The 23,561-nt window shown below is 39.5% G+C and overlaps 3 protein-coding genes and 1 pseudogene across 4 annotated transcripts; 2 read left to right on the top strand and 2 right to left on the bottom strand.

Annotated features, from left to right (window-relative positions):
* Positions 1–3,107: 3,107 nt before the first annotated feature.
* On the bottom strand, positions 3,108–5,708 carry LOC112743176 (uncharacterized). Its single transcript, XM_029292519.1, has 3 exons — positions 4,802–5,708; positions 4,035–4,681; positions 3,108–3,638 (listed from the first exon to the last, which is right to left on the bottom strand). The coding sequence occupies exons 1-3, from the start codon at positions 5,706–5,708 to the stop codon at positions 3,108–3,110; spliced, it is 2,085 nt and encodes a 694-aa protein (XP_029148352.1).
* Positions 5,709–6,954: 1,246 nt separating this feature from the next.
* LOC112743175 (uncharacterized) lies at positions 6,955–7,878 on the bottom strand. Its single transcript, XM_025792387.1, has one exon. The coding sequence runs from the start codon at positions 7,876–7,878 to the stop codon at positions 6,955–6,957; it is 924 nt and encodes a 307-aa protein (XP_025648172.1).
* A 5,637-nt stretch (positions 7,879–13,515) lies between these two features.
* Positions 13,516–14,257, top strand: LOC112743174 (uncharacterized; annotated as a pseudogene).
* A 3,083-nt stretch (positions 14,258–17,340) lies between these two features.
* Positions 17,341–22,722, top strand: LOC112744118 (signal peptide peptidase-like 4). Of its 2 annotated transcripts, XM_025793625.3 has the most exons (14): positions 17,341–17,726; positions 18,882–19,040; positions 19,182–19,293; positions 19,522–19,641; positions 19,728–19,879; positions 20,025–20,207; positions 20,595–20,629; positions 20,767–20,929; positions 21,198–21,251; positions 21,450–21,542; positions 21,644–21,786; positions 21,915–21,985; positions 22,193–22,276; positions 22,441–22,722. In XM_025793625.3, the coding sequence occupies exons 1-14, from the start codon at positions 17,589–17,591 to the stop codon at positions 22,542–22,544; spliced, it is 1,611 nt and encodes a 536-aa protein (XP_025649410.1). In that variant the 5' UTR covers positions 17,341–17,588; the 3' UTR covers positions 22,545–22,722. The 2 variants fall into 2 exon arrangements, with proteins under 2 accessions (XP_025649410.1, XP_072071063.1); XM_072214962.1 differs by lacking the exon at positions 19,182–19,293.
* The last annotated feature ends 839 nt before the right edge of the window (positions 22,723–23,561 follow it).

Raw genomic sequence — 23,561 nt, 5'->3', positions numbered from 1 at the left:
ACCCTCGAAGACGCTGTCCCACGGCCGCGTGCAAGCCGTACGGGACGCGTGTCCGGGTCGGATGAAGGGCGTACTATTGGGCCGGCAGGAACTCGGGTCGGGTCAACCCGCGTGAGTTTGGGCCAGGCCGTAACAGTGCCCCCGACGCGTCAGCGATGGTCGTGAAGGCCATGGGTGGCGCGTGATCTCTACGCTCGTACGTTGTCGCCGGGTCGGCTGATCGTGGGAGGGACGCGTCTCCTGCGCGCGTGTCTCTTGATCTGCTGTGGCATCTGTTTGCCGTTTCGTTCTCCGCGCTGGGTATTTAATGCTCATAATGATTTGAAAAAACCCGTGCGCAAAGACCATTTTGCCCTTGCTTCCTTTCGCGCTTTTGGGGGTGGTTTTTAAACAGTTTTCTCCCTATCCACCTCCCACTCTTATTATTTCCAACTCCTTCTCTCCCTAACATCCAAAGCTTCCTGTGCGAACTCCCTCTTGCTTCAACTTTCAGTCCAGATTTCCTTCATCGTTCCAGGTAATCTTCTGGTTTCTTTCTTCTGGTATCTGTGTTATGTTCTGTTGTTGTGTGATTGCTGTTTGCGTTTGTTGCATGGCTGGTTTATTTTTGTTGAGAGGTTTTTCAGTGCTGGGGTAGGTGAGTTAGGGAAGGGGTACCATTCCAGGATAGGCTTTTTTGGGTGGTTTGTGAGGTAGGCGTAGTTTTTAGCCGTATCTGGTCATGATTGAGTTGAAAAGGTGTAGTTTCTGAGTTTTTTCGGGCTCCCGACCTCATAGACTAACGGAGTGGTACCCCGCTGTAGGTATGCCTCGCGTTGTCTCCCGGTCTTCCGGATCTGCTGCGGCTTACGACCCGTATGCTTGAGTGACTGACGATATAAGGAGTTCACCCAACCAGATGGGTTTGGAGGAATTGACGGAGTTCCGGCAAGCCGGCTACTTGTGTGGGGGTACTGACGAAGAGGCCAACTACGAGGCCATTGTCCCTGCTCCTCATGAGCGTATTTATGAGCTCAATTTTCATTCCCCCCGCGTTCCCGATTGGATCTGGTTTTATAAGTCCATGTTCACGCAAGTTGGCGTTCGGATACCGTTCTCCGAGTTTCAAATGGCGCTGCTGAACCGGATATCCGTCCCCCCGTCTCAGCTTCATCCGAACAGCTGGGTTTCGATCCGCTGTTTCGAGATGGTCTGCGAGTACTTGGAGCTGCCGGCGTCGGTGGACGTTTTTCTCTTTTATTTCAACCTTACCAACCCTTCCAAACAGGGGAAGGCGAGAAAAGGGTTTCTTTCTTTCCGTGCTGCCCAGGGTAGGAAGATTTTTAGCCTTTTTGAGGACTCCTACCATGGTTTTAAGGATAAGTATTTCAAGGTTCGTCCCGTCAAGGGCCGTCACCCCTTCTGGTTGTCGTTAGAGGGGGAGCGCCTTATCCAGACTTACTGGAGCTTTGGCGCGGGGTCGAATCCTTTTGTCAAAGTGTCGTACAAAAGGTTGTCAGCTGTAGATAAGCAGATAGCGAACGTTCTTCTTGCTATCTTTGAAAAGAATCCCGTGAACCCCCATCTTCTTATGGGTGAACGGGAGGCCGCCAGGAGCTATATTCGTGAGTTGTTTTCTTGTTTGCCTATGTTTCTTTGTCGTTGTTCTTCTTATTTCCGATCTGACGACTAACGTTCTTGTTGTTTGTCGCAGTGGAAATGTCTGCCACCGTGACCGGTCTTGAGAATCTGATGAAGACCTTTTTTGAGGCAAGTGATGATGAGAATGCCGAAGAGAAGGACGTCGGCAAGTCGGAGGGTCCTTCAGGGGAGAAGGAGGGCCAGGCTTCCCCTACCCGGGATACCGAAACGTCAGGAAAGCAGGGCGTAGGGGGTCAGGCTTCCCCTACCCACGAGGAAGGGCCCGCTGACGGGCACGCGACTCTCACCCCTCATCCGGATAGTGACGTGGAGCTTATCCACACTCCTAAGAAGCGAAGGATGTCTTCCAGCCCGGAAGGGGCCCTCACCATAATGGAGAGGAACTTCGATGCTACCAAATTCATTGACTCCCAACTGATACCCGGGACAGAAGAGCATTTTCATGAAACCGAACTGTCCGGGCAGGCGAGGTGGATGTATCGCACCTTGCTTCGTGGGGCCGTGATAGCTCGGAAGGCCGAATTCGAGTTATCCGGTATGGAGGCGCTTCGGAGGAAGCTTGAGTCCTCTGTTAAAGCGAACAATGACTTCAAGGCTCAAGTTGAACTCCTCCAGGGTCAGCTGTCTGAGATGGGGGGAAAGCTTAGTGCTGCTGAGGAGAAGTCGTCATTTGTTGCGGAGAGGTTGAAGGCGTCCGATGAGACCGTGGCCCGGCTTCTTGAGCGAGAGATGACATTGGAGGGTCAACTGAACGCCGCTCAGGGTCGGGTTGTGGCCTTGGAAAAGGAGCGGGAGCAGGCCGTCTCGGAGGCGAAGGCCGCTAAAGCAGAGGCCGTTGAGCTTAAGAAGAAGCTTAAGGTGGCCAAGGAGCAAGGGAAGAATGCTATCTTGATGACCGAAGATGCCCTGAAGGCTCAGCTGAGGATTGCTGCTCCCGATTTCGAGACATCGTCAATTGGCGTTTTCAAGACTATCCAGGATGGAAAAATTGTCGATATGCCGAGGAAGTGAAGTCTTGTAACTTATGATATTTTATCTTTTTGTTTGCCTTGAACAATTTACTTGTCCGTTTTATATTTTGACGCTTTATAAGTTATCGCCGTTTGATTGCTGTGATTTTTGCTTGTTTCGTTGTTTCGTCGTGTTGCCGTTATCGTGTTACCGTTTATTCTGGGCGGGCTTATTTCTTGTGCCCGTCTTGCCGTTTTCACATTTGGCAGCAGTTCGGACTGATTTGGTCGCGTGGTCGTCGAATTGGTTGAGGCCTGTGGGCCGTCTGGCTCCCGGGGTGATCAATCCCGGGGTGCCGTTTTAGGTTTTGGACATGCGAAATAGATATGAAGTAAGAAAGTTTTACCAAGTAAAAAATTTGAACAAGTGAAGATTACTCGTTAGTTGGACAAGTATTTGACAAAGTAAGTAAACAAGATGAATTAATATCTGGATAGGGTCGGTGAGCCGGTGGGTCAGGAGTAGAACCTCTTTAGGTTACCTGCGTTCCATGTTCTGGGTATTTCCTTGCCGTCGAGTTTTTCGAGTTTGTAAGCGCCCTTGCCGAGTACCTCCCTTACCCTGTAGGGACCTTCCCAATTTGTCGCCAGTTTTCCTTCCCCTGGGGTCGGGACGCCGATGTCGTTGCGTCGCAGGATGAGGTCCCTTTCTTCGATGTCTCGTTTGAGGATTTTTGCGTTGTAACGCAGGGCTATTCTTTGTTTCAGCGCCGTTTCTGTTAGGTGAGCCATCTCCCTTGTTTCCTCAATCAGGTCTTTCTCGACTGCTTCGCTCATGCCTGCGAGTAGTAGTCGGGGGCTTGGTTTGCCGATTTCGACTGGTATCACCGCATCGACCCCGTATGTTAGGCGAAAGGGAGTTTCCCCCGTGGCGCTTTGCTCGGTTGTCCGGTAGGACCATAAGACGGAGGGGAGTTCGTCAGCCCAGTTTCCCTTCTTACTGTCTAGGCGCTTCTTTAGACCAAGAAGGACGACTTTGTTTGCGGCCTATACCTGCCCGTTTGTTTGGGGGTGTTCTATTGAGGAGAACTTTTGCTTTATCCCCAGGCCAGAGAGGAATTCCATGAACTTCTTATCGGTGAACTGGGTCCCATTGTCCGAGATAACGACCTCCGGGATACCGAAACGGGTTATCACCTGCCTCCACATGAACTTCCGGCAGTTGGAGGACGATATCGTGGCTAGCGGTTCAGCCTCCACCCATTTAGTATAGTAGTCAATGGCTACAATGAGGTATTTGACTTGTCCTGGGCCGACCGGGAAAGGTCCCAGGAGGTCGACCCCCCATTGTGCAAAAGGTCGTGTAGTCGTCAGCGAGCTTAGCTCGGAGGCCGGTGCCTTGTGGAAGTTGGCGTTTTGTTGACACTTCGTGCATTTTCTGACGAACTCCTTTGAGTCCTTCATCATTGTCGGCCAGTAGTATCCTGCTCGGATGAGCTTCCTTGCTAGGGCTTTGCCCCCGATGTGGTGTCCGCAACACCCCTTATGGACTTCTCTAAGCACGTAGTCCGTTTGGTCGGGGTGCAAACACTTCAATAGGGGCTGGCTAAGTCCCTTTTTGAATAGTTGTCCCTGTATGATCGCATATCTGGCCGCCTCCCTTCTTAAAGCTTTGGCTGCTTTCTCATCTTCGGGCAACTTGCCGAGTTCCAGGAAGTTGGTGATGGGGTCCAGCCATGAGGGGCTCGACTCCGTCAAGTGGAGGGCGACCGTTGGTTCCTTCACCATGCCTTGGATGAGCGACCGGTTACCCGATCCTGGCTTTGTGCTCACAAGCTTCGACAGGAGGTCTGCTCGTGTGTTCCTTTCTCTTGGAACGTGCTGGACGATGACCTCCTGGAACTGGCTTGTCATTTGCTTCACCTTTTCCAAGTATTTTTGGAGGAGGGGGTCCCGGGCTTGGTAGCTTTCGTTTATCTGCGAGGTGACGACTTGGGAGTCGCTGCATACTTCGACCCTCGTCGCCCCGACTTCCCGAGCCAGCATTAGTCCGCCTAGGAGAGCTTCATATTCTGCTTGGTTGTTCGACACTGGGAACTCGAATTTGGTCGATTGCTCATAGATGACCCCTGTTGGACTTTCCAAGATGACCCCTGCTCCTCCAGACGTTTGGTTGGAGGCTCCGTCCACATGAAGCCTCCACCGTGTGCCCGTTTCCTCGGGAGGATCGCCCGTTACCTCCACCAAGAAGTCTGCCATTGCCTGGGCCTTGATTGCGTGTCGAGGCTCATACTGTAGGTCATATTGTGAGAGCTCGATGGCCCAGGTCATCATCCTACCAGCCAAATCAGGTTTTTGCAGTATTTGTCGAATCGTCTGATCTGTCCTCACGATTATGCGGTGACTCTGGAAGTATTGTCTTAACCTTCGGGAGGACACTAGGAGCGCCAGCGCCAGTCTTTCCAGTTTGCTATACCTCAGCTCTGGTCCCTGGAGTGCCCTGCTCACGAAGTAGACGGGCTGTTGTGTCCTTGCTTCTTCTGTAACGAGGACCGCAGCAAGCGCTTCCTCGGTTACTGATAGGTAGAGGTAGAGCGGTTCTCCGGCTTTGGGTTTCCCGAGGACTGGCGGTGCCGCCAAGATTTCCTTGAAGTGGTTGAATGCCTCTTCGCACGCTGAGGTCCATTCGAACGTCATTCCCTTTCTCATTAAATTGAAGAAAGGTAGGGCCCTTGCTGCCGATGCGCCGAGGAAGCGGGACAAAGCTGTCAATCTCCCGGCAAGTCTCTGGACGTCTTTGAGGCAACCCGGACTCTTCATTTGAAGGATCGCCTGGCATTTTTCGGGATTGGCTTCCACTCCTCTCTGAGTGATCATGAAACCAAGGAACTTTCCGGCCTCCATGGCGAACGCGCATTTAAGCGGGTTAAGCCTCATGCCGTGTTGTCGTAGGGACGAGAAAACGCCGTTAAGGTCGTCCAGGAGATCGTCCGGTCGTGCGGTCTTTGCGAGTATGTCATCCACATAGACTTCTACTGTTTTGCCCATGAGTTCGCTGAATATCTTGTTCATCAACCTTTGGTATGTGGCTCCGGCATTTTTTAGACCGAACGGCATTACCTTATAACAATAGATGCCCCATGGCGTTATGAACGCCGTTTTTTCCTCGTCGGGTCGGTGCATCGGTATCTGATTGTACCCTGAGTAGGCATCCATGAAGCTCAGGTATCTGTACCCTGCCGCTGCGTCGACAAGCGCATCAATATTAGGTAGGGGGTAGCAGTCCTTGGGACAAGCCTTGTTGAGGTCAGAGTAGTCCACGCACATTCTCCATCTCCCGTTGTGTTTTTTAACCAGAACTACATTCGACAACCAGGTCGAGTAGTCCAGTTCCCGGATGAACCCCGCTTCTAAGAGGCTGGCCGTTTGCTTGGCCACCTCATCTGCCCTTTCCTGCGACATTTTTCTCCTTCTCTGGGCCACTGGTTTGGCTCCTGCCTTTACGGCCAGGTGATGCGACATGAGCTGGGGGTCTATTCCGGGCATGTCGGCAGGTGTCCAGGCAAAGAGGTCGGCATTGGCCCTGATCATTTCCATCAAGGGCCCCTTTATCTCGTGGGGGAGGTTTCTGTTTATGAATGTGAATTTGTCGTCCTCCTTGCCGACTCTGAACTTTTCCAAGTCTCCTTCTGGCTCTGGTCTGGGTTTGTCGTCTAACCTGGCGTCCAGGTCCGCCAGGAAGACCCCTGACGCTTCCTTGGATTTTTTCCTGAGAGAAAGGCTGGCGTGGTCGCAAGCGACCGCCGTTTCCAAGTCGCCTCTGAGGGATCCCACGGATCCGTCATCGGTGATGAATTTCATCACAAGTAGTCTCGTACTGATGGCTGCCCCCAAGTCGTTAATGGTCTTTCTCCCCAGGATGATGTTATAAGCCGTCGAATCTCGTAATATCACAAAGTCTGCCATGACTGTTCTCCGTCTTTGTCCTTGTCCCACAGAGGTCGGGAGTGTGATAATTCCGTCCGGTTTGATGAAGTGATCACCTAACCCTACCACACCGTGCTGGTGGGTCGTCAGGTCGGAATCTCTCAATCCCAAGGCATCGAAAACGTTTCGGAACATGATATTTGAATCTGCCCCGTGTCTACCAGGATTCGTTTGACGAGGCCAGTTCCGACCCTAGCCGTGATGACCATGGGCGGACTTTCCGGCGCCTCGTCGAACCATTGGTCTTCCGGGCCGAAAGAGAGAATTGGGAGACTCTTAGGGCTTCCAACGGCTGAGGTGGAGATCGCTAGGACCTTGGCATCTTTTTTCTGTGCCGATTTCGACTTCGGGGCGGTATTTCTGGCCGTTACCACGTTTACCACCGTGAGGCCGTGGTCGTCACCTTCTGGTTCTTGTCGTCACCTTCGGTGTCGTGGTCTCGGTTGCGTCTCCTCGGTTCCCTTATGAGGTGGGCGAAATCGGCGAGTTTGCCGTCCCTGATAGCTTGCTCGAGGGCATCCTTTAGGTCAAAGCAGTCTTGGGTCTTGTGCCCGTAACCCTTGTGATATTCGCAGTAGAGGTTCTTGTTTCCTCCCGTCCTGTCCTTCAGTGGTCGGGGTTTCGCCAGTATTCCCTTTTCTGCTATCTGTTGGTAAACTTCTGTGATCGACGCCGTGAGGGGGGTGTAGTTGGTGAACTTCCCAACTCGGAAGAACGGTTTGGGTGGTTTACTCGTGCCGCCGTCCCTGGCGTGTTCCTTTGGTCTTTCTCTGGCTTCGAAGTGCCGGGCTTGGTTGTAGGCGGGCTGCCGTTTATTGGCAGCCACAACCCGGCTGACTTCCTCGTCATTGATGTATTCTTTGGCCACGCACTGGATCTCTTGCATTGTCCAGACGGGTTTTGTGGTGAGGTGTTTCCTGAAGTCCTCATTCGAGAGCCCGTTCGTTAAGCACAAACTTACCACCGAGTCCGTCAGACCGTCAATTTCCAAGCACTCGTCATTAAAACGGTCCAGGTACTTCCTGGTTGGCTCTCCGGGTCTCTGTGTCACCCCTAGCAAATTTATCGGGTGTTTGGCTTTGACAATCCTAGTCGTGAACTGAGCCAAGAAGGCGTGGCTGATGTCGGAGAATTGGGTCACCGAGCCTTGCGGGAGGTTGTTGAACCACCGTATTGCCGGGCCCGCTAAGGTGACCGGGAAAGCACGACACTTGACCTCGTCGCCCACTCCTTCTAGGTTCATCCTGGCCTCAAAGGCCGTCAAGTGTTCTAGGGGGTCTTGCGTTCCGTCATACTTCATGTCTGTCGGCTTGTCGAAGTGTTTCGGTAGTCGGACCTCGAGTACGGAACGGTGGAAAGGAGTCGCTCCTATTATGACGGGTCCTCGGGCGGTTCTTCTCGACTCATTGTTCTCGCGGTGAGCTTCCTTGTCGCCCCTGTTCGATGCGCGTCTCCTTTCGTGTCAGGCGTAGATAATGGGGTCGCGACTTCTTCTTCTGGGGCGTACTCGCCCCCCGGTGCTCTCCGACTCGTATTGGGGGCTCGGCGTGCGCCTCGAGCGGCTCCTTGAACGGGAACGGGTGGGGCTCCGCTCTGGGGAGCGTTGGTCGCGCTCTCTTTCTGCTAGCCTGCGCTCTAAGTCCTGCATTCTGTGGCGTAGTTCTTGCATTATCCTGGCGTGGTTATCACCCGTCCCTCCGAAGGGGCGTCTCTCGTGAGTCTGTGTCGCATCCCTCGGGGGCGACCGTTGCTGTTGTCGGGATTCCGTCGCGACGGCGCCTCCCCCGAGTACGGGAGGCGCTACCTCAGAACCTGCCCCAGTCTGGACCAGCACGAAATCCATGAACGAGTTCGTTCCCCACAGACGGCGCCAATGTTCGGTAGGTCGGGTACCGAACGGTTCGGGTTGGGACCCTGAGGTCGATGCTGGGAAGGGTGGAGAGGCTCGTCTGGTCGTGCTTTCCTAGTCCCGGGTATACGAGGTCCCGAGCACTTCGTGTGTAGAGGAGGGGGGCCACCTGCAAAGACACTCCGACGCCCTTGTCAGAATGTGCGCAAGTGGAGGGGGAATAGTGTAAGAATGTGACGTACCTTGGGGGGAGAGCCAGTCTCCCCCTTATATATATGTCAGTAGTGGGCCCTTTCAGTGGTCAGGCCCATACCCTCGAAGACGCTGTCCCACGGCCGCGTGCAAGCCGTACGGGACGCGTGTCCGGGTCGGATGAAGGGCGTACTATTGGGCCGGCAGGAACTTGGGTCGGGTCAACCCGCATGAGTTTGGGCCAGGCCGTAACAAAAGTAGTATCTGAACTTATAATTAAATTTTAATTTTATTTTTCAATTTGTCATTGTTTTAATTTTATCCTTAATCGTAACAATATTGACTCACAGAATGATGAGGTGGTTAGATGGAAACCACACTAGACTGATAAAATGTCGTTGTTTTATTTTTGGCATTTAAATACAATAAAAACTAACGTCGTTTAGGATAGTTTGAGGGGTTTAAATATGTACGTTAGAATTATTGTTCTATGTCTCTCACGAAATCTCTTCTTCTTCTCTTTATTTTCTTTAATGGTGCCATTTTGAAAGAGATTTTTTCTGGTGTTCTCTCTAAAAGAAAATAACCACACTGAAATTGTTTCATCTCTGTTCGAAGTGGTCTAAAAAGAAGCATTTTGATTGATACTGGTAACTAAAATAGAAAAAAAAAACTGAAATAGTCACTGGCTACTCTTCTATTATTTTTCTTGATCATAGATTTTTCTTTGTTTTTTTTTTTTTGCATTGTTAAGTCAATATCCATTCATTTATCTCTTTTTTGCATTTGTATTTTATGTGTGAGTTTGTGACTTTGTGTTAAGGTTTGCTTCCTGCGATGTTGTTTTATTTTTTATTTGTTTTTGTTCATTGTGATCATGATAGCTATTGTGGGAATATGCTAGAAATAGAAATAATTTTATATGTAGTTTATTAGTTTTTATGGTAGGTTGGGGTTTAAGTTAATTGTACGTTCTTAGTTTATGGTACCCTACTTTGGTTTTTTTATTTTTTGAAAATTATGATATTAATGATCAATTTTTATTTACATATGACTTTTGATTATTATTGTGTATTACCATGGGGATTCTTTATGACGAGTGTGAATGTGTCATTTCATACACTAGGGATTATATTTCAAAGATGTTTAGACTTAATCCAGACTTGCTAAATGTGTTCTTCATTAGAGACTACTACAAGTAGACTGAGTATGATAAGATAGAGCATTGTTGGTAGTTGGCTCCTAACAGATCATCGGAGACTAGTTTAAGAGAATTCAATTCTAATGTTGAGCTTCTGGAGATATGCTTCCATGCTGAAAGAAATAATGAGTTGGTGTATGTATACAATAGATGCATACAATGACACATATGTATTCCATATCAACCCTCTTTCTGGCTAGGTATTATGAAAAAAAAAATAATTTACAATAGACTACAAACACCCAAGTATAAGAAGATTGTAGGAGAACTAAAGAAAAAACGAGAAAAGGATGTTGATAAAAGTCCTACAGGAGACAAGAAGCAGAACACCACCAAGCTGAAGAAGACATAAAGAGGATTCTTGCCGCTATTATAGTGGTAAATGTCACAACAAGAGGAACTGCCTCCAAATAAGTTTGAAGATGAGGCTGCAGCAGCTGTTGCTGATGTTGCTTTTGGTGAAGCTGTTGCAAATCAGCTTTCAAGTGCTGCAAATAAAGTCCAAGATGAAGGCAATGCTACTGAGATTGAGCTTGATATGAGCCAACATATTATGTAAGAAAATAAACTCTCAACAGGAATTAAATATCGTTCTTTTAAAGTTCCTTTGTATTTCTCTTTCCATCCAATTGAATATTTTCCTATAACTGTTAATAGGGTGCAACAAATGTTGTGCACCTCTAGGCAAGGCCAACAACGCTTATCCCTAAATGAAGACAGTCTCGTATCAAAACTATTCTACCACCAACAACTACAACAGCTTCAATTACTCCACCAGCCACCACTGCTCCAGTTTTAAGTACGCCACTAGCCACCATTATTCTAGTTTTAAGTACTCAACTATTACTATTCTAGTTTTAAGTACTCCACCAACAACAAATGTTCTTATTGATTCAATGGTTGGTGCATCTGCAGCTATAACTTTAAGACCGAGCAGCTTCACGTGATTTGTACCAATTCTGATATTCAAGCCACTAAGAAAGTCCAAGAATTGAACTAACGCATCGAGATATTTTGGCTGACCTTTTGGTTTTAAATATTTACCTTTAGAGCTATTGAGTTCCATGTCTACGTTAGAGTATATATGTTCTGCTTCTTATTTAAATACTCTATGCGTGACATGTTTTTTGATGGTGTCTAGCTTGACACATATAAGTTTAAAAATACTTTTCATGGTGTGAATGTTATTAATAAATATTTTAGTTTTATTACTGTTCCTTAGCTTATTTTTAAATTACAAGTTAGCAATAACAATGATAAAATAGAACATTAATAATTTGTATTCATCTGTTCATAGAGTACAACAATCACAACCATCACATTTAGACTTTTCTATTACATAATATCTAAATTGAACTTCATCACTTCCATGCTACACGGATAACTATCACAATTACTAACATAATAACCAACAACAAACAGAATGCCACTTTTAGAGCCCAGACTTCAGATTTTAACCTTCTAATCTTTCAGACAAATTTTATTATCCATTCCTTTATTTCAAATTCAGGATCAGCTCTATCAATTATTTTTTCTTCATGCTGAACTTTGTCAGCCCGCATAAAAAGACCACACTACCTCTTACTAACACTTTACAACCACATTTCATGGCCATGGAGAAAAAATATTACATATTGAAAGAGCAACGAGATTAACTACATACATTAACAAAAATCACTTACATTGTTGTTTGGACAACCAAATGACCTCCCTAAATTTGTATCTGTTTTTAACCATTTGAGGACGGATTGGTGGCCACACCCACACCTCTCTGGAAGTCGTTCGTATATGCTTTTGGTGGTTCTCCTCTCATAGATTTTCTTAGAGTGTCGGATGTTGGAGCTACCAACAATGTTGTTGCCTCCATCCATCATCACCCTTTTGAAACACGCTTAACAACAGTCGAGAAGAAGAATAATGGCTTCTAATGGTGGACGCAATTTTCTGGAGCTCAAATTGAGATTAGGGTTATAAACTATTATAAAGACTAAATTGAGTTAAATAGTTATAATAGCCTCGTAATATAGCTATGGATTGTCTAGCTTGACTTTTGTCTAACCACATCATAACTCTGTTTACGAATATTTGTTGGAATATACCTCAAAGACGACCATAAATCAATATTGTTAAGACCAGGAATAAAATTGGGGCAATTGTAAGTTAAAAAATGAAATTGAAGTTTGACTGTAAATTTAGGAACCACTTTAAAATTTAACTTATCAAATAATTCATAAGTCATTATGATTTAAATTCTAAAGAAGAAACAATATAAATCCACTGTGATTCGTATTATGTTTTTTCATAAAAATTAGAATATAATAGCTATTATTGATTATAGAATATAACTATAAGAGAAAAGGACAAGACATTTTGTCCTGCGAACATTTTCGTCCCTGACCATTTGAGAATATTTTTAAGTCCCTCACTTCTTTAAAAGTTGGACGGATTAGTTCTTCCATGCAAAAGTCTCCGTCAGACCCAATGAAAAAGTCTGACGTGACTCCCGTTCTAATGACTTGGCCTTACAGGTGCACACATGGCATATAAGTGGAATGATAGTGTTATAAATTGGACAAATAAGTCCCTCCCCTTCAAAACTATGTCGTTTCGTGTGGCAGTCCTTTACATACACTTTCATCCCTTCTTACTAGCTGATATATGAAACGTTATTACTCTCTTCCCTTCCCTTTTCGCCAATACCCTCCATCCTTTGGTGTGGATCGCCAGTTATGTGGTGATTGATTTCTGACGCTACTATGGCTACTAGTTATGTTTGACATTTGAGTCCATTCAGATGTGGATACTTGTCAAACATATTTATTCACATTTCTGGTTATTAATTGGATTGAGCAATTGAGCTATTTTTAGTTCTCTTCCATCAACTTGATGTTCTTTATTTGAACAAGCTCCATAATCATACTCCAGTTTTGAATAGTGAATAATCTATGCGTAATTAGGCATTGTTGCTGTATGGAACTTTTCTACCTTTCTTGATGCTTTTTTGAGACAATTTGATTGAGTTCTTCTATTCCCTTGGTTGTTATGGATGTAGGATTAAGGAACGATTTTAAGTAGTCTTAATTAAATCCTGATTATGCTGAAAGCTCTCGTTCAATTATAGTGGAGTTATTTAAGCACAATGCTATAAGTATTGAATTCGTAGGCCATCATCTTGTTTGATTGTTATCTCTGTGATCAAACATAAAAATAACTGAACCATTCTATCTTGTATTTAGGAAAAAATTAATGCGAATTATAGTATTTAGCTCTTTTTTTAATGATAATTTTTAGGGAAGTTACTAATCAAATGAATGAGTGAGCCTATGATAAATTGTGTGTTGACCTATCACTCCCAAAAAAAGTCAGGAGGGGGTGTTGGTATTTTGGCAACAGACAGAGTGGCACATGATGATACTTATTGTGGTGTACTAAATAAATGCATGTATTAGGATCTTTCGCTATGGAAGAACATGGCCCCTTGCTTAAAAATGAATTAGAAAGGACTTTTTTTACATGTTTATTTTGTTATTTATAGTAAAATCAAAGAGAGGAAGACATGTATTATGAGCATATTTTATAGCTAATAGAATGTGTATCAGATGCATGAATTAGATTAATATTATTGATGTATTGTATATGATCATTGCTTAGCAAGATACGTATGTAATATTTACTTTTAATGTATGTTTGGTTTTCTATTCCTCCAACATGATTTAGTTTTGAGGGAAGATGTTATTGTGGTTAATGTTCTTTCTTTGTTTTTTTTTTCTCTCCCTAAAAATAACTTTTTTAGGTTTTACCTGCCTACACTACTTATGTGACTCTGTCTTATTGACTTTTTCAAATTGAATTTTTAGAGTTGACCACTAATGATCCTGTTGAAGTTCAAATAATCTGTTATGTCTGGTCATTTTACCTATTGTGATTGAGAATGTGGAACTTTGTTTCAAATTGTATTGCTGAAAATGTACGGCAGAAAAATGATTCCACAAAGCCAACTCATTTGCATTGGAATGTTCTGATGATGAGAATTCAGTTGTTAGGAGAGAAGAAGGGCTAGAATACCCAATATGCTGAGAATCTTTTAACATTGTTGAAAATGTGCCTTACGTATTGTGGTGTGGCCACACCCTTTGCAAAAATTGTATCCTGGGACTGCAATGGGCCATTGTGAAGTTTTCAACACTACCAATTCAACTTTCGCTCTTTATCTCCTACCCGTGGTGCAACTTATCTTTCCGTCTGGTTTATCAAGGGCGCAAGAACTAGTTTCTTCTTTGGATGGTTGAGAGCATGAATGGTGATAGAGGAAAATCGCACTCAAATTGTAATGGTGATAATCAACAACATTGGCCAATTAAAGGCAATTTAACCATAGAAAGCTATGTAAGCCATGAAAATGCCCGGAGGAGCCAAGTTCACTATCCATGTATGTAAAGGATTGTCACACGAAATGATGTAGTTTTGAGAGGAGGGACTTATTTATCAGTTTTCAAAACTACCATTCCACTTATATGCCACATGTGCACCCGTAAGGCCAGATCAATAGAGCGGGAGCCACGTCAGATTTTTTTTTGAGTCTGACGGAAGCATTTACACGGAGGGACTAATCCCTCAGTTTTCAAAACTACCATTCCACTTATATGCCACATGTGCACCCGTAAGGCCAGATCAATAGAGCGGGAGCCACGTCAGATTTTTTTTTGAGTCTGACGGAAGCATTTACACGGAGGGACTAATCCCTCCAACTTAAGGAGGCGAAGGACAAATGGTCAGAAACGAAAATGTCTGCGAAACAAAAGGTTATGGACCTATTTGTCCTTTTCTCTAACTATAATTAAAAAGGTATATTTAAAATGAATATTTAAGTTTCAAGTTATTGTATACCACAAGGTTTTTATGTATACACACACAAAAAATTATTTTTTAAATATAATAAATTAATTATACTATGTGTATATTAAAAATAATATTTTTTATAAATAAATAATTTAATTATTTTATTTATTGAAATATGTAATTTGTAACATATTTATCAATTTATATCGCATTGATTTATCTTATTTACAATGTAAACGAGTTGATTATAAATGTATGACGTTTAATTTAAAAAAATACAAATATCTCGTTTACCGTGTAAACGAGATATATTCACAATTATCTCGTTTATAGTGTATTGTTATAAAAAAATTACTATTAAAATGATAACAATTTAATTTTTATTTTTTAATTAATCTAATTTTTAAAAATTATATCTTAAGACGGTTACACTATGTATTTAAAATTAGTGATTTAAAATTTTTTCATTTAAAATTAATACATTATTTTTCTTAAAAACTAACCCATTTAAATTAGTACTCAAAATGAGTACATAAAAAATTAGATCGAATTGAATTGATTTAAATTTAGAAAAAAAAAAAAGGTTGTACGTGTTCAGATTCCATAATAATAAAAAAAAAACACGATAATTAAATCATTTGGTACATGAGAGAATATATGTATATTTTTTAAAATTCTATATATCTCGTTTACTATGTAAATTAAATACATTCATAATTATTTTATTTATACGGTAAACAGGTTAAATTAATATAAATTAATTTAGTAAATAAGTTACAAATTATATATTTCGATAAATAAAATAATTAAATTATTTATTTATAAAAAAATCCCTTAAAAATAATCATCAAATAAAATATTTACACAAAATAAATATTAAAATATAAAATATATATTAAAAATTAATTAAATAATATATATTTATACATAAATACATTATCAAATTATGTTCATGTATAATAAAAAAAATACAACACTTTATTTTTTTTAAGTTATTTAGCATTCTTCATGTAAACATATATTAAAATTATATCTTTAAAACATATATTAAAATTATGTATATATTTAACGCAACGAGTTTAACATAATGAATAGAGTTAATTTAATTAATAAAGTAAACAATCAAATAATATAAACTATGAGATAATTCACTTTAATAATTTCATTGAAATTAAGTCAATTTAAGTATTTAACTATTTGCACTTGTTTGGATAAATTTAAAAAAAAAATCTTTTTTTAAGTTATTTTTTTTATTTTATAAAAAATTAAAAATAATTTTATATTTAAAGATTTTATAAAAAAAATATTTTTATTAACTTTTTTTATTAACTTAATAACCGCTAAACAAGTGCTTTAAGTTGTTTATTAGTACTTAACGTAAATCTTTTTAAGCAATCTCTCAATTTTAGACATTGTGGGTTGAAAAAGATTTTATGTTAAATTTGGTAACAAAACCATATATGTTATGAGTAATTAATTCATTTTATATGCTACTAGTCATTAACTCATTACAATTTCGTTATAGATACATTTTTTTATAATAGACACTAGGAAAATAATAATTGTACTCTAATTTTTTATAAAGTAACTCCAAGTATAGTTTCTTTGCTTTGTATAATTTTATGAATTTGTAGACAAAAAATGACATTATTAAAATAAGAGTGACATTATTTATTTTTTAGACACTATTTTAATAAGTATTTTTTTAATAATTAATATGTATTTTTTAATTAAAAATATTCGAAATATGTAATTAATTACAGGCGCGGGGCTACATACATAGAAAGGGGGTAATGACCCTTCTAATTTTAATTTTTTACATATAAATTATATGTAAATTTTAGTTTAGCCCTCATTAAAATTTTATTTTAGTCTTATTTTATTGTGTAAATATTTTTAATTTTCCTCTAATATTTCATCTAGTTCCACCTTTAATTAATTATAATAATAATATTTTTATATATTTAGTATACAAATAATAATTACTTAAATTCCTTGGAGGATCGAGATGCTTTTTTTTCATGAAATTGAGTGAAAAAGAATTGATGTTAGACTTAGAGGTGAGTTAGTGTGCTGGCTGAGGAGAAAGAAAGCATGAGTTTTATGAAGGGTGAACTCCACGCACACACAAAGTTCGTGGCCAACCCACCAAATCCAAAAGCGTGAATTAGCGAAAATTCTAGTTCAACGGTTATCACGCGGTGTTTTCTTCTAATTAAAAATAAAAAATTTATTTTCATAAAATTATGAATAATTATCTCTATTGATTACTAAAATTTTTAAAGTTGGATATTATTTTTTTGAAAATTTAATTTTAATGTATTTTTAATGTAAAAATTATTTTTTATATATATTTAATTACATAATTTATTATTAAAAAATAATTATAATTGTATATTATATAAAATATTTTATATTATTAATATATTAAAATTAATTTTTTTAAATATCAAAATATATAAAATAATTTTTGATAGTTAATTTTATTAGATAATATTATATTTTTTCAATTTGATTAAAAATAAAATATAAAAAATTTATAAAATTTTAAAATAATTATTTTAATTAAAAAATTAAATTAAAAAAATTATATTATCTAACAAAAATAAAATTAAAGATTATTTTGACATATTCTAAATTTTAAAAGATTAAAATATTTAATATTAAAAATTTGAGAAACTGATGTAAATTACTCTCAAAGTATAATTGAAAAACTTTGCATTTTGTAACAAAAACTGTTACCGTTCTCTCTCTCTTTCCACCACCCCAACCCCAATTCTTCATCTTTTGTATGCTGTACCTTCTCTTCCTCCATTTTCTCTCCAAAAATTAAACCTTTACCTTCCCCACAACAATCCCTTTTCTTCTCACTTCCTCAAATTTTGCACTTCTTATCTTCTTCTCTAAGCACCTTTGCTTCTCAACAACAATGGTTTCATTTTCAGTTGAAGGAACTGTGTGGTGCTGTGTGTTAATGGTTATTATAACTGTGAGTTTTGCTGGGGACATAGTACACCCTGATAATATTGCTCCCAAGAGACCTGGTTGTGATAACAACTTTGTTCTGGTACGATAATAATCAATTCAATTTTTTTTCTAATTTTGATGTTGATTGCTTGCTGAGCTGGTTCTGGAGGTGCCATTGTTACTTGCTTTTTACTTTTTTTTGGGGGATGATTGGGACTTGGGAATTGGAGGAACAAGGAAGGGGATTTTTATAACGGAGATGAAAATTCTGTTTTGTAAGTGTAATTTTTCACTACGGTTCTGGAGTTGGGTTTCATTAGAATTTATTTATTTTTTAGTAAAAAAATACTTTTTGATATTTAGTTGCTTTGAATTGCTTGGTGAGCTGGTTTACTAATGACATTTTTCTGGTTTTTTAATTTTTGAATTTTCTATCTTCGGTTGAATGGTTTGGAAATGGAGGAACATGGAAGAATTTGTAGAACTGATGGAAAATCCTTTTTTCCCCTTTTTTTTTAAATAGGAAAATTTGCTTCTTATTTATGAAAGATGAGGAGTTGTATTGGACTGATTTTTGTTTTTCTTCCTCTTAAACAAACGCTGTTTTGGCATTTCATTTCAGAATTGTGTTATGGGAAAAATGAGTTTCTCTGTTCTTCCTCTTTTTTTTTTTTTAATTATTTTTTTAATATAAGATATTATTGGAGGTCACTGTTTGTGTTTGTGGTGCCAGACATGAATGGTGGTGTGGCCTTTGCTCAATGGAATTGCTCCTTTTTCGGAGTTATTGGACACTGAGATGCTCAATCATGTTTTTAGATTACTTGTCGTATCAGGCTCTTGTTCTGTGATAGATGCTTCTTTCTGTCAATGACTCATTGTGTTTATCAAATTTTTTTCAATTGGGAAAAAAGATCAAAAACTTGTTTGTATTAAATTATATCTTTTGGAATTATTCTTATTTTTTGAAAAAAATATCTTAATTAGACCTTTCTTAATCTTTTTTAATTTAAATAAAGACAACATAAGCTAATTCAAACACACACTAAGACTGGAGTGATTCGATTCGGGTTGATTTTTAGTTGAAATTTTAGCTCAGAACAGGATGATGTTAAGAAGCCGAGTGATAAAATAATAAAATTTTAAAAATCAATGTGCAATTGTTTTGGTTTTTAGTGCTATTTTCTTTGAGAGTATTGATAGGTATAAGTGTAAATGAGTATTTTCTTTAACAATTTTGACTAATTTCTCTTAGGTTAAAGTCCCAACTTGGATTAATGGTGTGGAGAACTGTGAGTATGTTGGTGTTGGTGCAAGATTTGGCCCTACATTGGAATCTAAAGAAAAACATGCCACCCATACTAGAGTCGCCATTGCGGACCCTCCTGATTGTTGTAGCAAGCCGAAGAATAAGGTATCCTAATTTATGCCATAGAATTTTCTGAAGGCAACTTTTCTCTGCATTTTGAAGCATATATATCCGGTATACATTTAAAGCTTCAAAACTATTTTAGAATATGAATTTGTAATCCGGAGTGCCTTGCGATTTTGTTAGCTCACTGGCGAGATCATTTTGGTGCACCGAGGACAATGTAGTTTCACAACCAAGGCAAATATAGCTGAAGAAGCTGGTGCTTCAGCGATCCTCATTATAAATAATCGGACAGGTGTTTGCATGTAACTTGCTAAAAATTCTTTTTGGATCTCGGTTTCTTTCATTTTGTTTCTTCGTTATGGTTTCAAAATTAGAGGAGATCCTGTGGATTCTAGCATTTGGAAATGTTAAATAAACAATTTTTGTTCATTATTTGTTTGCTTGAGTAAACACAGATGTCGCAATAAAGGGTTATACTATATTTCGTTTTAAGCAACTGTTCTATGTCTCTACTGTGCAGAACTTTTCAAGATGGTTTGTGAAGAGAATGAAACTGATATTGATATTGGAATTCCTGCTGTGATGCTTCCACAAGATGCTGGTGAAAACATTAAAAGTCATATACAAAACAAATCGATAGGTATGTTTCACATAGGTAAAGTTAAAATGGCTATTTTGGTACCTATCTGGTTTTGTGTCTTACATGATATACATTGCACTCTTAAGTGTCTGTGCAGTTATACTCTCCGCTGCGCCCATTAGTTGATGTAGCGGAAGTGTTTTTATGGCTTATGGCTGTTGGTACCATTCTCTGTGCTTCTTATTGGTCTGCCTGGACAACCAGAGAGGCTGCTGTTGAGCGGGAGAAGCTATTAAAGGTTACTTGGTTCCTTTTCATGCCAATTTTATATATATATGCTATTATTTTTTGTTCTAATTTTGCTCCTTCGGAAGAAAGTTTTCTTCTCATACTTAAAAAGGCATCAATCCAGCTGTTGATACATAGTCATGTTTAACTTGCAGGATGCTTCGGATGAATATTTGAATACTGAGAATGCTGGTTCTACTGGTTATGTAGAAATCAGTACCATGGCAGCAATTTCTTTTGTTGTGATCGCTTCTTGTTTCTTGCTTATGCTTTACAAATTAATGGCATCCTGGTTTATTGAAGTTCTGGTGGTTCTATTTTGCATTGGTGGTGTTGAGGTGCGTTATTCTTTTCCAGACTTTGTTCCAGTTTATTACGATCACTCCCTCACGCTTCCTTTTCGTGTAGATTAGTATTAGTAATCCATTATTGATCATTTCATAGTAACGAGTTTCCTTTAAACTTTTAGGTACAAACATTTTTCTAACTGTCCAACTCTTCACAGTTCACATATGTGGCTGATGATTATGTTGATTGCTATCTTCTTTTTTCATTAGTAAATGTCGTAGATAGGGTTTGTTAACGCAAACATTAAGTAACTAGTTAAGGAATCAAAACATAAGCATTTTTTATCTTATAAATCTAAGAAGCATGTAGTCTGTCCTTTTGACAAAACTCTTGTTGATTTAGCAGAGAGGTCATTATATTTTTTCATGTGATTTCAGGGACTGCAAACTTGCTTGGTGGCTCTGTTATCATGGTAAGTCTTCTACACTTGTAGGTCGATTTGGCAATTGATTTGTAGGGTTATGTGAGAATGAGGCACTGCCATGTTAAGTTTGTTGCTGCTTAGTGCCATAGTTTATTGATATGGAATTGACAACCAAACATTTATAGTTTCAGATGGTTTCAACGTGCTGGGCAAACATTTGTAAAAATACCCTTCTTTGGAGCTGTCTCATATTTGACGCTTGCTATGACTCCCTTCTGCATAGTATTTGCCGTGCTTTGGGGAGTTTTTCGACACGTATCTTTTGCATGGATTGGACAAGATATTCTTGTAAGAAAAGTTGTGTTCTTTTTGCTTTCAATATATATAGTTATCGTACTATTTCTGATTAAAATATAAAAAATTAATGAGAATCCTCTTCCTGGTATGGAATTGAGAACACTAACCACTAGTCTTGCAGCATATCATTTTTGTTTGATAGTTTTTGCTAACAAGTGCCCTTACAAAATTTTGAAGTTTGCATTGTTCTCAATTTAACATTACAAGACAAATTGATAACATAGTTACCTTTCTCTTCTTTTTTGTTTATGTCATTCAGGGAATTGCATTGATAATTACGGTTCTTCAGATTGTCCGCATACCAAATCTCAAGGTAATTTATACTTTGTTATTTTTTCACCATTTCTGATTTCTAAAAGGCTTCTTTTGCAAACCCTTATACTTTGCTTTTTGATGATATTCTTTTATTCTAAGCATAAGAAGGAAACATTAATGCCGCATCTTCATAAGTACAGTACTGAACTCTTATTACGAATGAAGACTCTGACATCTATACTTATTTCTGTATAAGGTTGGAACTGTTCTTCTTAGTTGCGCCTTCCTATATGACATCTTCTGGGTGTTTGTCTCTAAGTGGTGGTTCCATGAGAGCGTAATGATAGTGGTGAGTGTTCCCTTCTGTTTCATTCTCTACTATGCTTGATTTTGGTCTCATAAACATGATGCGTTTCTTCCACTTAATGAAACATTTTCACTTTTTTACAGGTAGCTCGAGGCGATAGGAGTGGAGAAGATGGTATCCCCATGCTGCTTAAAATACCGCGTCTGTTTGATCCTTGGGGTGGTTACAGCATAATTGGTTTTGGGGACATAATCTTACCAGGGCTTCTAGTCGCATTTTCACTAAGGTTGAAATGAAAGTCATATATATTCGTCTTCCCTAGTTGAAACACTTTAATCACTACATAAATGAAGAGAATCCCTTGTCTCATTTTAATGGTTCCTAGACTTAATTATTGTACCGATAAATTTACAGGTATGATTGGTTGGCAAAGAGGAACCTTCGGTCTGGATACTTCGTGTGGGCAATGAGTGCTTACGGTTTAGGTATGCTATTTCTATGTTTGATTCTTGGTATGACTTTAGTTGGTAGGATGTGTCAAGGGTAATTTTCCATAAAAACTTTCGGACTTTATTTACTTTGTTACAAAATTGAGCCGGCTCACTTTCGGACCAGAATTAGGATGTGGATGAGAATTGAGATCACTGTTTGCTTGGTGTCTTTACATCATTCCCTTGAACTTTGAACTGCAGGTCTCCTTATTACATATGTTGCTTTGAACTTGATGGATGGGCATGGTCAACCAGCATTGCTTTATATCGTCCCGTTTACTCTTGGTTAGTACAATTGTTATTTCAACATGTTCGGGTGGCTGCCGAAGGCACCTTCGAGAACTAATGCTAAACTTTATGCATGTTTCTTACTACGAGTTGTCATCGGTTATTCCGTGATTTACAAAAACTTGTATTGTTTTTAAAACCTTGGTTTTCTTCAAATACAGGCACATTTTTGTCATTGGGAAAGAAGAGAGGTGAACTCAATCTTTTATGGACAAGAGGGGAACCAGAAATGCCTTGCCCTCATAACCAAGAGTCTCAACAATGAACGAAGTGATAATAGGGATAGTAGTATAGTGTACCATATGTGTTAGTTTAATAGGAGACTGATAGAAACTCTAGGAGACTATGTAAACATTTGGAACTGTCATAACAAAAATTTCAACCAAATCATGTTATTAGCATGTACTTATAGTTATATCAACAGCTAAAACTTTAAGATACTATTACTTTTGTTAGATTAGATTTTTTATTTTATTTTTTTCTTAGATAGAAGATGGTATGAGATAAGAAGTAAGAAGATTTAAGAGCTTCCTCTTTGGCAATTGTTTTTTGCCTTAGGAACATAGTGTTCTTTTGTAATTATCTTCTGCAAGTTTGCTTATATGAGGGTGTGGCCAAAAATGATGTCTTTGTCAAGCAAATGGCAATAAGGCAAGAGACATCACAGACAACTCTCAATGAAGGGGCCCGGCAGAGGATGGTGACAAGGGAAAAAGAAAAAGAAAAAGAAGACGAAAATAAAAACTGTTGTATGAAGATGAAAGACTATGGTTATGTTACTTATAACTAAAATTGAAATTAAAGTTGGATAAATTTCATTTTCCAAGTATATTCTGTGATGAAATATCATTAATGTAGGCTTGGCTCGTGTCTCTTGTTTTACTCATTTAAGTTATTTTCTTCCTCTATTTCTTCCAAGATCCCAAGTCACCCTTTAGTGAACTTGTCCTACTCAAGTTGTAAATATTGATTATTTAGAGGAAAAAGGAGAAAATCATCAATATAACCAAATATCACATGCAATCATGAACCAAATGGGTAGCAAAAGAAAAAACCATCTTCCAAATGATCAATACAAGCCTCACAAAATTAGAAATATTATCTGAGGAAAGAGAATCAGAATGGATAGAAAGGGTATCACCATAAGATGGGATCACCGGATCAATATCAAATCCAGACCCATGAATTGCACTCTTCTCTTCAATCTCATCTTATATGGAATGAGTTTTAAATTATTACTTATGTGAAGAAAAAAAATTACTCCAACAACTACAGAGTCTGA

The sequence above is a fragment of the Arachis hypogaea genome, chromosome 14 (genome assembly GCF_003086295.3).
Source record: "Arachis hypogaea cultivar Tifrunner chromosome 14, arahy.Tifrunner.gnm2.J5K5, whole genome shotgun sequence".
Lineage (NCBI taxonomy): Eukaryota > Viridiplantae > Streptophyta > Magnoliopsida > Fabales > Fabaceae > Arachis > Arachis hypogaea.
This window is presented reverse-complemented; position numbering and strand designations above follow the sequence as displayed.

Excerpts from the sequence above, each read along its gene's own strand:
- LOC112743176 (XM_029292519.1), bottom strand. The coding sequence starts at position 5,708 with ATGCCGTTCGGTCTAAAAAATGCCGGAGCCACATACCAAAGGTTGATG. Across the intron at positions 4,682-4,801 it reads CGATCCTCCCGAGGAAACGG|TGTCGAACAACCAAGCAGAA; the intron begins GCACACGGTGGA and ends TCGAGTTCCCAG. Across the intron at positions 3,639-4,034 it reads TGAAGGACTCAAAGGAGTTC|GCCGCAAACAAAGTCGTCCT; the intron begins GTCAGAAAATGC and ends GGGCAGGTATAG.
- LOC112743175 (XM_025792387.1), bottom strand. The coding sequence starts at position 7,878 with ATGAAGTATGACGGAACGCAAGACCCCCTAGAACACTTGACGGCCTTT.
- LOC112744118 (XM_025793625.3), top strand. The coding sequence starts at position 17,589 with ATGGTTTCATTTTCAGTTGAAGGAACTGTGTGGTGCTGTGTGTTAATG. Across the intron at positions 19,294-19,521 it reads CATTATAAATAATCGGACAG|AACTTTTCAAGATGGTTTGT; the intron begins GTGTTTGCATGT and ends TCTACTGTGCAG. Across the intron at positions 21,986-22,192 it reads AATGAGTGCTTACGGTTTAG|GTCTCCTTATTACATATGTT; the intron begins GTATGCTATTTC and ends TTTGAACTGCAG.